The sequence below is a fragment of the Desmodus rotundus genome, chromosome 4 (genome assembly GCF_022682495.2).
Source record: "Desmodus rotundus isolate HL8 chromosome 4, HLdesRot8A.1, whole genome shotgun sequence".
Classification (NCBI taxonomy): Eukaryota; Metazoa; Chordata; class Mammalia; order Chiroptera; family Phyllostomidae; genus Desmodus; species Desmodus rotundus.
In genome coordinates this window covers 100,255,932-100,271,929 of record NC_071390.1, presented here as the reverse complement: position 1 = coordinate 100,271,929, position 15,998 = coordinate 100,255,932, and the positions used below count along the sequence as shown (strand labels likewise).

The following is a 15,998-nucleotide window of genomic DNA, read 5'->3' as shown; positions in this document are numbered from 1 at the left end:
ATATGGATTTGGTGGAAGAGTCATTTATTTTTTAATCACTCAACAAATGCCAGTGCTATGTATATTTTGTCCCATTTTTCAATGAGCGATCTGTAGGAATTCTTTGTATGAGTTGGTACCTGGTTGCTGCCTGAGGCACCAGGAGGATTTGGGTAGGAGGGAGCTGTGAGGACTACGCCACTCCAGGCTTGCGGAGCAGGAGGAGCCCAGATCAGGTCGTAGAGTGGGAGAAGGTTGGTTGTCGAGTGGGAGAAGGGGCCTTGGAAAGATGGTAGGCTTACCATTCTACCCTAAAACGTTAATACTTTGTTCAATCATAATACCAATTTACATGTAGTTATGCTTTTCAAACCACATTTCAGTGTTTTGGTCCTTATAGGGATCCTTGGAGGTAGACAAAGTGTTTTTCTTTATATTGAAGAGTCTTAGTGTGGGTTCCACTTGCCCAGAGCTGCAGAGACTCCCGTTAGGAGTCAGGACTAGAGTCCATTCTAGGTCTTTTGTGTTCCTTTTACTACGCTGCATGCTGACTGGGAATGAAGAGGTCACAGGCAGGTTTGGACCATGAGAGGATTACCAATTAGAACTTTGAGGACCTCTTAGCTTGGTTGTCTTGTGCAGGAGGTCCACGCCCCACCTCCACTCCCACCAGGACTATCCAAGCTATCCAGTGTTTAGGCTAGACTCTTGCAGTCATCTTCTGGCTGGAGTCCTGCTTCGTCTCTTACCCACTACCCTCCATTCTCCTCAGAGTGGCCAGAGTGAGTTGTCTAAAATTATAAATCTGAGCATATCACTCTACTCTTTAAAACTCTCCAGTAAGCTGCTCATTGTAATTAGAATAAAACCCAAATGCCTGCCTGTGGCCTTGCGTGATCCAGCCCTGGTCTTACTCCTCATCTCTATTCCTCTACCTCTGCTCCTGGCCTTGCCTTAACCCCTTCTGATCTTCTAGCCACATTCACTTCTTTCTGTTCAAAGACTAAAGCCTGATGCTGCTCCAGGACTTTGTACTTGCTGCCCCTCTGCCTAAAATACTTTCCCTCCATGACTGGTTCCTTTTCATCATTTCAGGTTAAATGGCACCCTCCTCGAAGAGGCCTTCACTGCCTCCTTTTCCTTAAATTTACTCACTGTGTGCCCTGGGCGCTGTGTTCCATGGCCCTGCTTATTTTCTCTGTAACATTTGGTACCAGCTGATATTTCTCTGGTTTCTCTTCCTGTCTCCTCTGCAATGTAAGCACCACATTAGAGAAAGACCTTTCTCTCTCTTGTTTTCAGCTGCATTGTCCAATACCTACTGTAGGCCCTGGCACATAGCAGTTACTCAGTAAATATTTATTGAATGAGTTGTTTGATGGATGGGGTGGACCTTCTAGCGAGGAAGACCAGGTAGGAAGTGACTGTAGCAGTTTAGGTACACTGTTAGCACATAAGCCGAAGCAGTTGTGGGGAAAGGGTGAGCTTGAGCTGCTCTGTGAGGGCGGATACATCCTAGAAAAGAATATCTCATTTCCCAGATTCAGGGAAGGAGGATGAGAGATGTTGTAAGAAATTTAAAGTGGCTGGGAGATTGGAAGGCATGACTTTGAGTCCAACTCTATCATCATCACTTTGGTTGCTCAAAAGGTTAGGATCGGAGAACACAAAATAGGGAGTGACCCAGGATTACAAATTTTTCTGTTAATCAACATACAACAACAATGGAAATGTTTTTGTTACTTAAAAAATCATAATTCTTCATGTTGGTTTTGTTTGCCTTTTTAAAATAAATGTAATAGCTTCACAAGTCCTTTGAGAAATTATAAAATATTCTAATTCTGTATCATTTCCAGTCTTGGTTCAGTTGTTAAGCTAAACAGATTTACCATTGATCTTGGGATGAAAGAAAAAGTTTACAGCTGTAGTTCGCTTGTATGAGAGAACTCTTCTCACTTCTGTTCTCTTGGTTTCTGTTGAAAACAATTATTTTCTTTTTCTTCCCATTAGATGGTTCTGGAACAAGGAGATTGGCTGATTGGAGGAGATCTTCAAGTCTTGGACCGAATTTATTGGAACGATGGTCTTGATCAGTATCGTCTTACTCCTGCTGAGCTAAAGCAGAAGTTTAAAGATATGAATGCTGGTATGACGTGGACTGAGTTATCTAGTACAGGACTATTTGGGGTTTCTGCTTGACAGGGAAAGTTCTAGAAGATTTTTTCCATTACTTAATGTAAAACATAATAATGAGTAAAGGTAAATGTAGCAACTGGAATATGTAAGGAAAGGTGTAATTTGATTTCACATTATTTTACTATTTGGAAGATAGATAGTAGTAACAAATTGATCTTTTACTTGTTTATTATAAAACTCACCTGTTAAAGCTAAATAGAACTATAGAAGAGAAATTAAAATTTTCCTTTTAATTTATTGATTTGAGAGAGAGAGAGAGAGAGAGAGAGAGAGAAAGAGAAAGAGAAGAAGGTGGGCAGAGAGAGAGAGAGAGGAAGACAGACATCAATTTGTTGTTCCACTTATTTATGCATTCATTGGTTGATTCTTGTATGTGTCCTGACTGGGGGTTGAACCCACAACCTTGGTCTATAGGGATTATGCTCTAACCAACTGACACCTGGCCAGGGCTCTAAGAGAAAGAATTTGAAGAGCTCACTCATATCAGTGTGCTTTATATCTTCAGAATATCTTATCTGACTGGAATGTATCACTGCAGAAACTAATAGAACAGCAGAACTTTTATCATGTTTGCTATTAACTCAGCAAACGTGTGTTGTTCATCTTTATATGCCAGAGTACCAAGTGCTGAGAACCAGGAGCTTGCTTTGTAAAAGAGAAAGACATTAAACAAATAGAAGAAAAGATTGTTGCAGAGTAGGTTAATAAGGATTTTAAGTTTCTGGATTAGGATGAAATGGAACAGTAAGAGCAGAGAGTCTGGATGCTGTTCTTCATCATCCTGTCTTAATATTATAAAGCACTCTAGGACAGGCTTTTATATCCGATATCTGCTATTCTCAGTCTTTTACACAGAGGTAGGGAAATGACGTTTACGCGAGTGACCCATTCTCTTTCTCTCCCTACTCTCACAAGTTCACGGTGCCCTGTGAGGGAACAGCATTCACTGTAGAGTTTGGGAGGCTTGTTTTAAGATCTGAAGAATTTGACACATCTTAGAATTATGCTACTAATTAATTCTCACCCTCTACAGAAATATTTAAGCCCTGAGCTTTAGTGCTCCTTTTTTTTTTAAATATATGTTTTCTGTGTAGAAATCAGGCAGAGATGGCTGAGAAAAGTCAGGTGAATGTGGTTACTTTAGGAAATAGCTGGCCATTGAGCCATATTTGTTAACCAGAAGCTTCCCTCCCAAGTGACTCTAGGAACCAGGGCAAGAGCACTCATTTTGTCAGTGTGTTCAGCGTCTGTGAACCCCAGGTCCTGGAAGTCATTTGGGGTCCTGTGTACAACATCCCCCTGCTTCGCCACCTGCTAGTTAACGTTGTTGTAGGAAATTGCTTTCGTTTCTGAGTCTCACTTTTCTCAGACGTAAAAGTGAGGACAATGATGGTATCTTCATTGTAATGCATAGGATTTTATTTTAAAAAGTGAAGTAAGATGCTTAGGGCACTGTAAACTGTTCCTGGCACATAGTAAGAGCTTAAGGTTATATGAATCTGAAGCTAGACTTAAGTGTGTTTGTGTGAAGGTTCGGAAAAGAATATCTGTTTCTTTCTAAGCTTTACTGTAGTGTACTGGTATACGACATGATAAGAGCAAGAACTGGAGGCCACACATTCTTCCCAGCCCCACGGTATCCCCCACCCCTCCGCCCCCACCTGCCTCCTTCACTCACATTTCCTGCTTGGTTCCTGTAGGGTATTTGAGTGTAGGATTTCTCACCTTAAGCCCTTCCAAACTTGACTCTTCTCCTCTGGATTTGTAGCAAATATCTGGCTTAAACTACTTGTGCAGGAATGTCTCTGAACGCTGACTTGGTGCTTGCCTGTGCAACAGCTTATTTGTCTTGTTTCTCGCTAACACTTTTTTGGCCTGGTCACAAGGGAGCATATCACTCTATGTAAGTCAGTGATGCGCCTCACTCTCTCATCAGTACACGACAAGAAACTGCCTTAGGACAAAAAGTCATCTTCTCCCAACCTTCTCTTCGAGCAGGAAGAGCTTTAGATGCTGTCATGCAGAGGCCCGGGCAGTCCTCTTGTACCATGAGAATGGTGCGCTGTTTGAGTTTCTGGCCCAGCGCTGGACTCTTCCGTCCCTGGATTTCTTACTCAAGGACCTAATGCACGTTTGAATTATTTAAGGCACTTCTAATTTGGTCTTTTATTTGCAACCAGAAGCATCCAGTAGATTTTTTCTGGTGGATAGGAAGATGTTTAATGGAGGACTTGCTGAGACAACCTCAATTTACTTTTGATTTTTTGCCAAAATTTGAATTCATACTTTAAAATTTATGTTAGTAAATTAATTGTTGGCACTGTTGAAGAGTCTTATCAGGGAATTACCATTCATAATTAGAGACTTTAATATTACATCTGTTTTACACTCTTAGTGGGCCAAACATTTTAAACCAGTTAGACAATTCATTGTCTAATGAGTGATTGCAACTTTGTTTAAAGTAGCTAAGAGCCAGTTATTAGCTTTATATTAGACAAAGATTGTGGAGTGTTATTTTATTTACTTTTCCATTTTAGATTCAGACAAATAAGCAACAGACTGAGGTGTTTTCTTTGTGGTTCTTGTCCACATTATAAGCCAACAATAAGTCATCTGCAGATGTGTATGAAACATAGTTCAAGGGAGAGACCACAGGGAATATTTGTTTTCTTTTACTTAGGGTTTTCTTTTCCTTAACTCTTTCTCTTACTCTTTCCGTAGTGTTAGAAGAAGAACTTTGGTTGCCCCTAATGCACATTGGTATGAGCAGTCTTGCTGCTCTGACCATTCTGTAGCAGGAGGCTTGAGAGGCCTTTAGTACTCAAATCAGTGGTTGCAAGGTGACACGGTTCCAGGTGGCAGGTTCTTTCAGTCTCTGGTGGTTGATCACTATCTTAGCAAGAACGAATGAATTTCAATGAAGCCAAGTAAGAGCCACTTAGTATTTATTACACACAGAACACTGGTGTCCTGCCAAGTTACAAAGGAACAAATGGACATAATTTCTTTCAAGCTAGTATGTGGTAGCACAGTGTTGAATAAATCTAAGAAAGCCTTTAGTGCTGTTGAACTAAAAAGCAGACTTTAAATGGATGGATAGAAACATTAGATGACGGTCTTTGGCAAAGTTGGGAGTGACACAAGAGAAAGCCGAGGCCGAAGCAGGTGGTTTGCCCATGAAGGCACGAGGCTTTCTTACTGTAATGCCACTGTGCTGGGGATGGGGTGATCTGCGACTGGGTGAGGAGAGATGTCAGTGAACTCAGAGCACACCCAGATGAGGCTCTGAACGTAATTTAACCAAGGAAGTGCTTCGGGAAGGGGTGGCCAGGGCTCGGGGAGCCCTCAGGAATGCTACTGCATCCAGGGCGGAGTGGTTTCGGGCAGTGTTACCACTCCCAACAGGGCACAGGAAGGAAACTGTTTCTGGAGCCTGGTCACAGGAGCTGGGCTGTGAGGAGGGGCTGCAGGACAGAGCTAGTGGTAGGGAATGCAGGCACAGCCAGAATCACACACTGAGGCAGCATGCGGATGGTGCATGGGCTCCTGCGGACTTGGTCTCCCTCCATCTTCCAGCTGCCTGCTAAAGTGTCCCATCTCAGAGGCAGGATAGGGCTCCCCGCCCCCCGCCCGGCGCACAAACTCGCATGCAGGCACAGCCAGAATTGGTGGGAAGCAGCACAGAGCCCAGTTGGCAAAAAGCTTTATATTCCATATTTATAAATTTTAATTTGAAAGTATTTCCAGTCTTAAGAATGAAAAGCGTTTCATTACTGTATGCTTTGGGGTATAAGAGTACCTGTTTGTGAAGAATTCTAATTAATATGTGTATATATACACTCAAGTGGCCTATCTGTGTCTTAATGAATTTTTTGCCTTCATAAGCAGTTTAAATAAAAGAAATACTGGTAATTTATGACAGGCCAGAGAGAGGCAAGGAGATAAAAGTCTTTCTTCCATTCTCTCCAGAAACTCCCACAAAAACAAACATTACATGTGCACATGCGCACACACACCCCTCCCTAACTCTAGGATTATTGTCAGTACTCTGTGTAGCTACTCTATTGATTTAGGGAAAGCAGAAATGCCTGTCCTTAGAGCTCTGGGGTAGAAAATGTGGCAGATATTAAAGCTTGAGTAGGACTGGAAGAATAGACTTATTAATTACTGCTGTGTGTAGGACAGTTTTACAGAGAAGAAGTGGAAAGCAGGGAAGCAGGAAGATGTTGTAATTCTGGGTTTCGCGGTTGGGATGCACACCAGGGCTCTGACTGTGGGCTGGGGAGCTAAGCACAGTTCTGAGAAATCTGGGGGAAGGGTGACTAGGAGTTAGGAGCCCTTTCTTGATAATCACCTTATTTCTTGCTCAAAACAATCCTGCCCGGAGTACTGAACTTGTCCTTGGGCACTCGGCTAAGAAATTGCAGAGCAGTGGTCCAACCCAGATTCTTTGCACGGTGGCCCCCAGTGTTTGATGCTATGATATTAGATTGGGTGACCTGTGTCCTACCCTGTGCAGGGAGTCAGTGCCCACCCTCTTCCCACCATCAGGAAATGCTAGTGACCACTGTTGGCTTGCCCTGTTACACATCAACGCTTGCTCAGAAGAACCTTCTCCACTTTCTTCTTCCCCTTTCACCTGCTGGAAGGAAAGTGTCAGATCGTGCTTGTTTCCATAATGTGTTGGCTTCTAGTCTAGATGGTGTTCAAGCCAGAGGCAAAAGGGAGAACCTGTACTCTGCCTTTATGTAGACATGAAATATAGCAGAAGGAATGGGCTTGGGGGGCTAGGCCTGTGTTTGGCTCGAGATGTGACAGTGATAGTAAAGGTGGAAGAAATGAGGGGATGCAGGGCAGTAATGAGCAATATACATTGAAATGTTTTCAGTAATGTCTCTAAACTGCTGAATTGGAAGGTCAGGACTTAGAGATGCAGCTAACAGAAGCCATCTGTATGCGCAGAGTAATTGGATCCAGGTGAAGGGTAAGTTTCCTGAATGAGTATGTAGAGAAAGAATTTCACAGGACCCAGCAATGAACCCTGTTGCTCCGAGTGGGACTACAAGATGTCAGAAACAGGTGATTACACCAAAATGGACAGCAGAATATAAAATGTCATACATATTTGATTAGAACTGTATAAAAATGTATGCAGAAGGAGAGCAACTAGACTATGCAGAAATCCAAAACCAGCTATATTAGCGTAGTACATTTGTGGGTGATATTTTACTCCCAAATTTTCTTCAGTGTTTCATGGTTTTTACTTTAAAAAAAATAAAGGCAGAGGCAGATGACATAGAAAAGTTTGGTGCCATGGTTAGCAGGCCTTGAGGGTATGAGGATAGTGGAGTATTATTATTATTTTTTAATATCAGAAGCAGCAGAGAGGTAAGGCACATTGAAAACAGGAAAGTGCCTTTGGATCTGGCAGGAGTGTTATGCAATGTGTTGGAGTAGGAAGGAATTGGTTGAGTGAATGAATGCAATCCCGTTCTTTTCTTCCATCTTTTCACACTGTCACCAGACTTACCTTCTGAAAACAGAGATATAGTTATATCCTGCCACAGATGAAGGAGGTGCAGTATTCCTTTGTACATGAATTTATTTTCCAGTTAGTGAATGTTTGCTTCTCTTCCTCTGACTAGATTGTAAGCTCCAGGGGGCAGGACCAATTTCACTGTAGCCTCAGGACAGCTTATCTAAAATGGAATTTTCCTCTTGTCCCAGGCTGGTTTCTTCCCTGCCCCTGCCTGCTGTGGCTGCTGTGTGGAGGCTGGATGTGGGGAGGAAGACCAGTGGTGGGCACATCTTGTGAAGAGGTGGTGAAGGGCTGCTGTTGCATCAGTAATGAAGAAAGTAGATTTGGTGGGATCTAGGGAAGACATGATTCCTTGCCTGTGGAGGGTGAGGGCGTGGAAGGGCCTCTGGGGCTCTGGGATGAGTGATGGTGCTGTGCTCCCAGAGAATGGGGAGGGGGACCAGCGGTGCACATGGAGGCTGGGAGGAATCCACTCCCAGCTGTCCGTGGGGCACTGAGAGGCGTCTGGAGAGATGGTCTGGAGCGTCGGGGAGGGTTTGGTCAGCAGATGCAGATTTACTGGTCACTAACCTAGAGCCTTGCTCAGTGATGTCTGGAGCAGGAGAGGAAGAATATTGAGGGAGAGGGCAGTGCCTGTCCTCACTCCTGTCACAGTGTGACCCCACTGACCAGTGTGTAGGTTGTAGTCTGTCAGATGACCGAGTCCTGGGGGATGGGTGGAGAGAATGGAAGAGTTAGTGGAAGTTTTATTTTATATGGAAGTGAGGGAACATGCTCTTCATCGACAGTCATCTTCTCATTTTGCTGTCTCTTCACTCTACCCACCTACGCTCCGCTCCCCCCGACATCAGTCCTGCACGGTGCTGTTGGACTAGTTTTCTGTAACACACTGCTGCGTGTGGCTCTGTTGAGCACCCTGGCACCTTTCCTCGCTCCCTTCCTCCAGGTGCGTTTTCCTGGCCTCTCCCTCTCTCCTCAGCCCCAAGGGCTCTTCTTTGGCCTCTGTAACTTGTTCCCTGAGCCCATGCAGCCCAGCTGGCTCACTTTTCCTGCCTCTATGACTTTCTCAATAAACTTCTGCTTAAAAAAAAAGAGAAGACATGACTGGTTAACTCACAACCCGTGTTAGGTAACACCGTGTCCTTTCTAACCAGGCATTTGCTATTCTACGTGTTCATCCCGTGCCAGGTTTTATATCCATCCTTGACTGAATGAATGATCCTGTTTTCCTCAGACCCTTCTCTGCTTTTCTGCATCCACACTTTTGCTCATGTCAGCTGGCTTGCTTAGACTGCTGATTTTACTTCTATCAGCCACATTTCATTTGTCTTTTCAGAGGTTGGCAAACTACAGCCTGCAAGCCAAATCTGGCCCACTGCTAGTTTTTGTAAATAAAGTTTTATTGGAAAAGTGCCACGTTCACTTGTTTATGCATTGCCTGTGGCTGTTTTTGCAGTGCTGTAGGCTGCAGAAACCCCATTGCCTGCAAAACCTAAACTGTTCCCTCTGGCTCTTGGAGGGAAAAGTTTGCTTTTATTCATGGTGTCCGTAGCTTTGCAGTGCACTTTCTGTCAGTCAAAATTACAGAATACCTGGTCCTTTCCCAGGAACAGGAGTACAGAGGCCTAGGAAGAAATGGAAATCCTGAATGTTAATATTGAATTTCAGTCATCTTGTAGGTCATCTCCTGTTTTCAAACACAGTTGAAACTGTGATCTTAGGTAAAGCAGTCTTAAACTAAGTCGTAAGGAATTATAAATGAAATGGCAAATACTTTACTGTGATTATAGTGTGACAGTGGGGGAAATCACTGTTTTTTAGAAAATGGGATGAGAATGGGAGGCATTAATGAAAGTTGTAAGTGTCCATGGCCCCAGGTTCGTAGTGGTCCGTTATTCTTTTATCCTTGACGGAAGAAAATTTAATAGTGACACATACTGGGATCTGTTAGTTGGGACAGTACCCTAGGAATGTAGCTTCCAGTAGATTAGGTACTCCTACTATATTGTTCATTCACAGAAGTTCTCTAGTGGAGAAACCAGGGGGTAGGGATGAAAATACAGCCTGGAACTACAGACAGTTGAAGCCATTTGTGTAATTCATTGATAAATAAGTACAAGGAATCAAAAAAGACTGGAAGTTGAAGAAAGACCTGGTTCTGTTGGCAAGAAGAAAACTGGGAAAACAGATCAAATGGTCATCGGATTTTTGAGTGCAACTGATAGTAAGGAAAGAATTCTACCTGGAAGAGATCTTGGCAGTGAAATCCTTTACATGTTTCTGAGGTGAACTTTTAGTAAGTCATTCATCTTAACTTTATCTGTTGAATGTCCAGTGTGGAGCTAGATTAATTCTTTTTGGAAAGAAAACCTAGGTAGATACATGATTAGAATCTGTGAAATATGTGTTTTTGAGACAGAATTTATTTTTTATGTTTCCTTTTGCACATCCTGTCTTATAAATACTCCTGCTAAATGGTGATCTTCTAGAATCAGATTTGACCTGATTGAAGTCTGGGAATGTAGTCATCATACACCTGAGATGTATTAACCAAGGGTCATATTCCGAGATAGACTTCTGTTCCTGATTAACTAGGACACAGGCCGTGTATCCAGCACAGAACTCACACACCCTCACCCTGGAAACACTTGCTGGGAGTATAGTTCACACTGAAGTGGACCTTGAGTTACCAGAACAGTGGGTTTAATTTCCTGCCAGGAACTTTTAGAGGGGGTGTGTGTGTGTGTGTGTTTGTAAAGAATGAATTGTCTTAAGGAACTTCAATTTATTGAGTGCACTGTGTATCTAACCATGCTGTGTACTTGATACTATTTTATCTTAATAACAGTAACCTGAGCATCATTCCCATTTCAAAGATGTAGAAAGTAAAGATGGCTAGCATAGTAGTCCAATGATCTGAACCCATGAGTATTCTTTCCCAAAGCGGTGCTTCTTCTGGTACCCTACATATGTCTTTGATGTGGATCCCGGCCCACAGGATCCGTGTATTGTGGCTGAGACGAGACAAATTCACACGGACTACCAAGTCCAGTGGAGGAACAGGGACGGCACAGCCACTCTCTTTAAGAGCGCCCTGATCCTTGCCTTGACAGGCTTTTATTCCTTTTCTGGGCACATCACATTGAGGGTGGTCCTCATTTCCTGTGCACAGGTTTGCTTTAGGTGGTTACAGAAAACAAAGGAGCGGGTGTTGCTAATTACATAAAAGAGGAAGGATATTTGCAAATGTAAAGAGAAAAGTGGTTGAACTGGTTACACCCGTCTTTGGAAGGTTTAGCATAGATTTTAGGAAGTTACTTTAAAGATATGCAGTAAACTTTTGCTGCCTCAATTCAGGGTGAGGGAGTTTTAGCAAAAGCAAGTCTCAAAGCGGCCTAGGTACAATGCAGGCCTGATTCCCCATGGGAGAACCTATCCGTGGGCGTGGGTCCTGTGTGCTGGACCTCACTCCCCACTGGCTTTTCTGAGTGGGAGCTGGGCCCACACCATGCAGAATGGTCTCCTATATGTCTCCTCTTTTGGAAGTTGTTATTATGGAAAATTTCAAACATCGCTACTTTCATCGGTAAGTGGGGATAACAGAATAGTGAACCCCTGTGCACCTCTGCGCCAGCCAGCGTCAGCAGTCATCTACTGACTGCTCGTTTCAGCTGGGCCCCTGCCCCACCTGCATGTCACTCTGACGCACGTCTCAAACCCCGTGTCACTGCATCTGAATATTTCAGTACATATTTCTTAAGTGTAAAGACTTTAAAAAGCACAGCTGTGATACCACTACTGTACCTACATAATAATAATAGTTTCTTAATATTATCCAGTAACCAGTGTTCAAATTTCTAATAATTTTATGATAGTCACAATTGTTCTAGTATGTTTGAATCAGGATCTAAATAGCAGCTATACATAGTAATTGGTTCATATATCTCTTGTCATAATTTTTTACTTTTAACTTTTTATTTTGAAATTTATTCTTTTTTTATAATTTTTTTATTACAGTTCAAGTACAGTTGTCTCCATTTTCCCCCCACCACTCCTCCCTGCTCCACCCATCCCCACCTCCCACCCTCAATCCTACCCCACTTTGCCTTTGTCCATGTGTCCTTTATAGATGTTCCTTGATGACCCTTCCCCCTTTTCCCCCTCTTACCCCTCCTCCCCACTCCCCTCTGGTTACTGTCAGTTTGCTTTTTATTTCAATGTCACTGGTTATATTTTGAAATAATTTTACATTTCAAGAAAAATTTCAAGAGAAAAATACCAAGAATCCCCTTATATTTTTAACCCAGATTCCAAAATTTTTTTTAAGAGAGGAGAAGGGAGGGAGAAAGAGAAGAAGAGAAACATCAGTATGAGAGGGGAACATCTATGTTTTGCCTCTTGTACACACCCCAACCTGAGACTGAGCCCACAACCTAGGCATGTGCCCTGACCGGGAATTGAACTGGTCGGTGGTTTTTAGGTTTGCAGGCTGATGCCCAACCGAGTCACGCAGGACAGGGCATGATTATTAACATTATATTTTATTTTTCAGCTTGTTTGAAAGGTAAAGACATGATCCTTCATTACCCCTTAATATTTCCTAAAAGTAAGGACAGTCTTCTATCTAACCACACTGTGCTCATCAAACTCAGGAAAATAATATTGATGTGCTATCTGGTCTGTATATTCCATTCAAATTATACCATTGTCCTAATAGTGTCCTTTATAGCAAAACCATCAAAAACAGTAAAGTCTTCTCTTAGCTACTTTTTCTGGTTCAGGATCTCATTGTCTTTCAGTCTCGAATAGTCACTTAGTCTTTGTTGTGTCTTTTATAAGTCATTTATTTTGTTGAATGTCTCAGTTTGGCTCAGGTCACAGGTTTTGATAAGGAGTGCTGTAGGAAGCAATGCTGAATTCTCAGTGCACTGTGTTTGGTGGCTCACAGTTCTGATTTGTCCTGTTACAGATGAGGGTAACCTGTTTTTAAGTTAACTTTTATCACTGAAGATTGTGTTTGCCAGGTTTTTCTGCTGTAAAGTTAGCAAATTATTTTGTGCTTATACTAACAGGTAAATTTTAGCACACTCTAATACTGCCAAATGGTGAACTTCTAATTCCATCATTCCTTTTACATTTATTAGCTGACTTTCCACCATAAGGTAGAATTTCCACTTCTCCCCCATTGGTTTATTCATCTGTTTATTCTTCAGGGACTCACAGATTCCTGTTTTGCTCAGGGGGTTACGATCAATTACTCTTGCTCACTTTGATGTTTAGCTTGTTCTGGGTTTCCCAGACTGGTTGCTACGTCCTTTTGACATGTCTCCGTCATTCTCTGAGCACTTTCTTTCTTATGACACAAAGGATGTTTCAGCAGCTCTTCAAATAACTTCAGTGTTGTTTCATTATAATGATGAGATGTCGTAGGAAGTTAACTCTTGTTTAAATCAATTAGCCTGTGGTGAAATTGGTTTTGTGATACGTCATTTCATGGAAAGTTGCAGACCCTGTTAATGATATTAAGTGGGGATGTACTGCACTCTCTTTTCCTTAGCCCGAGAGTCAGCCATTTTGCCAAAGACCCTGATTTATTTAAGTGGGGGATGGTAAGTACCATTCTAAATGGAATGTAAAATTGGGGCTTTAGTTTTGCTCATTGCCACTGCCTAGTTGCTTGTAGGACTTGTCAGTGGACAGAGCTAAGAAATACCATTTGCACATATATTTATAAACTCACACATATTTATATCTGTCCATCTAAGTAGCTGAAAACCATGAGGTCATAGTATTTTCAATTATAACCCAATAACACATAGTCTGTTCTAGCCTTGCTTCTATCAGTGTTTATGCCTTCTTTCTCCTACAGTAAGATTCCTGGCTCCCATTATTCGCAATATATTTACTTATTTCCTGTACCTCCCTGTCTTTAATCAAACGGGCTCTCTTCTAGGCCCCGGCCTGTTGGCCTGCACCATGCAGGCGTCCGCTTGGTCCTGGTGCTGCTGGCCTGTGGCAGGCCAGTGGCTCGCTACTTCCCCATGGTACTGTGCAAGCTTGGGCCCTCCGCCAACCCTTCCCAGCAGTGCAGCAGCTCACAGCAACTCAGGAGGAGGGTTCATTAATGCTTAGTAAATGTCTCCCCTGAGATTCAAGGCAGTTTATAAAGAATGGGAGGCATTCAGTGAAGGGAGGAGAGGTGTGAGAACTGAGCTGAGTGAGTGATGAGATTTAGGCCAGAGTCAGTATGGCAGGTTAGGTTCAGGCAGTGACCCCCTAAATGGAGGACTATTAGTGTTCGTATTAGTGTCAGGAGAGTGTTGTAAGAATATCATTCTTCACCTGTTCTTTTTAGAAGAACTGGAGTGTAATAGAGTCACAAAGTAAAATGACTTCTTGATCTTGGGGAGTGGAGTTCTAGAGTGCTACTTGATGATCAGAAAGGATGTTTTGGCATTTCTTTATATCATATAGAAAACAAAATTGGAAGTGAATTCAGAAGGAAAGAAAAACTTTCAGGTCTGTGCCCCTCCTCCCATCTCCTAAAAGCAGAAATGCTCATATATTTGTACCAAGACTTTCTTCTTTGTACCTTATGGGTGAAAACCAGCCTTGTTCGTGTATAAAAGGTAACCTGAGGAACTTCAAAGCATAATGCTGTGAATCTTGGAATATCGGAGGATGCAATGACCAAAAAACCCTGGTCAAGTAGGGTGCCAGAAGGACAGAAAGGTCCTCCTGGGCCTTTTGTCACGGGATGGAAAAGGGTTACAATGGAGAACAGATTGGAGAAGATATACTATTTATCTTAAAATTATTAGGGGTGGGGAAGACGTTCCTCTCTCTGAGACAAGCATGGATTAGCATGGCATGGCACTCTGCCAGATGCTGTGAAGGCAGTATAACACGGAGCTCCTCTAACTGGGTTGTCACTCGCTTCGGTTTCTATGACCCCAAAGAACTGTGCCTTCTAAGAAAGGTCTCCTAATTGCAAGCCCCACATAGGAATGAAGCCAGGGCTGTAAGCTGGAGGTAGGGAGTTAATCAGTCTAATTAATCTAGCAGTTTTCTTCTTTTGGGTAATAGCAATGGCCCTTCTAAGGGATATTGGTGTTGCCCAGCTATCATCCAAAATCCCAACCTGGCATCACAGAGCCAGGCGGGGTTCCAGTCAAGCAGAGTAATCAGTATAAGTGAGCATATGTGGATAGCGAGTACACTTTTTGAAATATATTTCTTTACCTTACTGTCTTCTTTTAATAAAGGAGTATATTAGGCCCTGTGGAAGGATTAACCTGATGGATGGTTAAGGCATTGACGAAGAATTCACATCTATGTAAGCAGCTGAACCAGGATGTTAGGAGCTGGAAGTCTGATTGTTAATTCTTAAGTTTCCCATAAATGCAGAAAGTGATGGTTATAAACCCGTCACTGTTACATTACACATTCTCAAGCCTGTAAGATTTGTGAAGTAAAAATAGAGTAAAAGTATAGGTCATGTTGGCATGGTAAAAGTGGTATGTGGTTTTTTTTTTTTTTACCAGTTTCTGATTCAGAGAATGCATGTTTGCTTAATCCTAAGCATAAAACGTCATGAATTGTTTAACCTTTGCAAGGTGGTCTGTTAGACACATGCTACTCTTAACTCTGGAAATTCTCTTTTCAGATGCTGTCTTTGCATTTCAGCTACGCAACCCGGTGCACAATGGACATGCTCTCTTAATGCAGGATACCCATAAACAACTTCTAGAGAGGGGCTACCGGCGCCCTGTCCTTCTCCTTCACCCTCTTGGTGGCTGGACGAAGGATGACGACGTTCCTTTGATGTGGCGTATGAAGCAGCATGCCGCAGTGCTGGAGGAGGGCATCCTGAACCCGGAAACAACAGTGGTGGCCATCTTCCCATCTCCCATGATGTATGCGGGACCAACTGAGGTAGACCGCTTTTCAGATTTTCACTGCAGCAGTGTCGAAACTGCTCTTACTAACACAACTAGTGTCAGCGACAGACTCCCTGATGTGTAGGTCCATTGCAAACATTCGGTGTGCCTGGAGAACTATCCCAAGGCGCGGCCTTCTTGGGAAAGGGCAGGCAGAGAGAGGCATGCTCCTCTTGCTCTCATTGCCGTTCCTGGTCCCAGTTGTGGAGCAAGTTTCTGTAGACAGGGCTTGATGAGCTCGGGAAGGTGTGACAAAGGCGCCTCTGTAGCCGCTGGCCACGTTACAGACAGCTCTGACAGCACCTATCTTATTCCTTCGCAAAGTCCTAAGTCACTCTTCCCAG

The 15,998-nt window shown here is 42.9% G+C and overlaps 1 protein-coding gene across 6 annotated transcripts in view; it reads left to right on the top strand.

The window, feature by feature from the left end:
* The window catches only part of PAPSS1 (3'-phosphoadenosine 5'-phosphosulfate synthase 1), an 87,362-nt gene that overhangs the window by 39,788 nt on the left and 31,576 nt on the right, over positions 1-15,998 (top strand). For all 6 annotated transcript variants that reach the window (XM_045187247.3, XM_024551220.4, XM_045187233.2 and 3 more), the window contains 2 exons: positions 1,990-2,125; positions 15,381-15,649. In XM_045187247.3, coding sequence (XP_045043182.1) covers positions 1,990-2,125; positions 15,381-15,649 — 405 coding nt within the window. The remainder of the gene's footprint in view (positions 1-1,989; positions 2,126-15,380; positions 15,650-15,998) is intronic.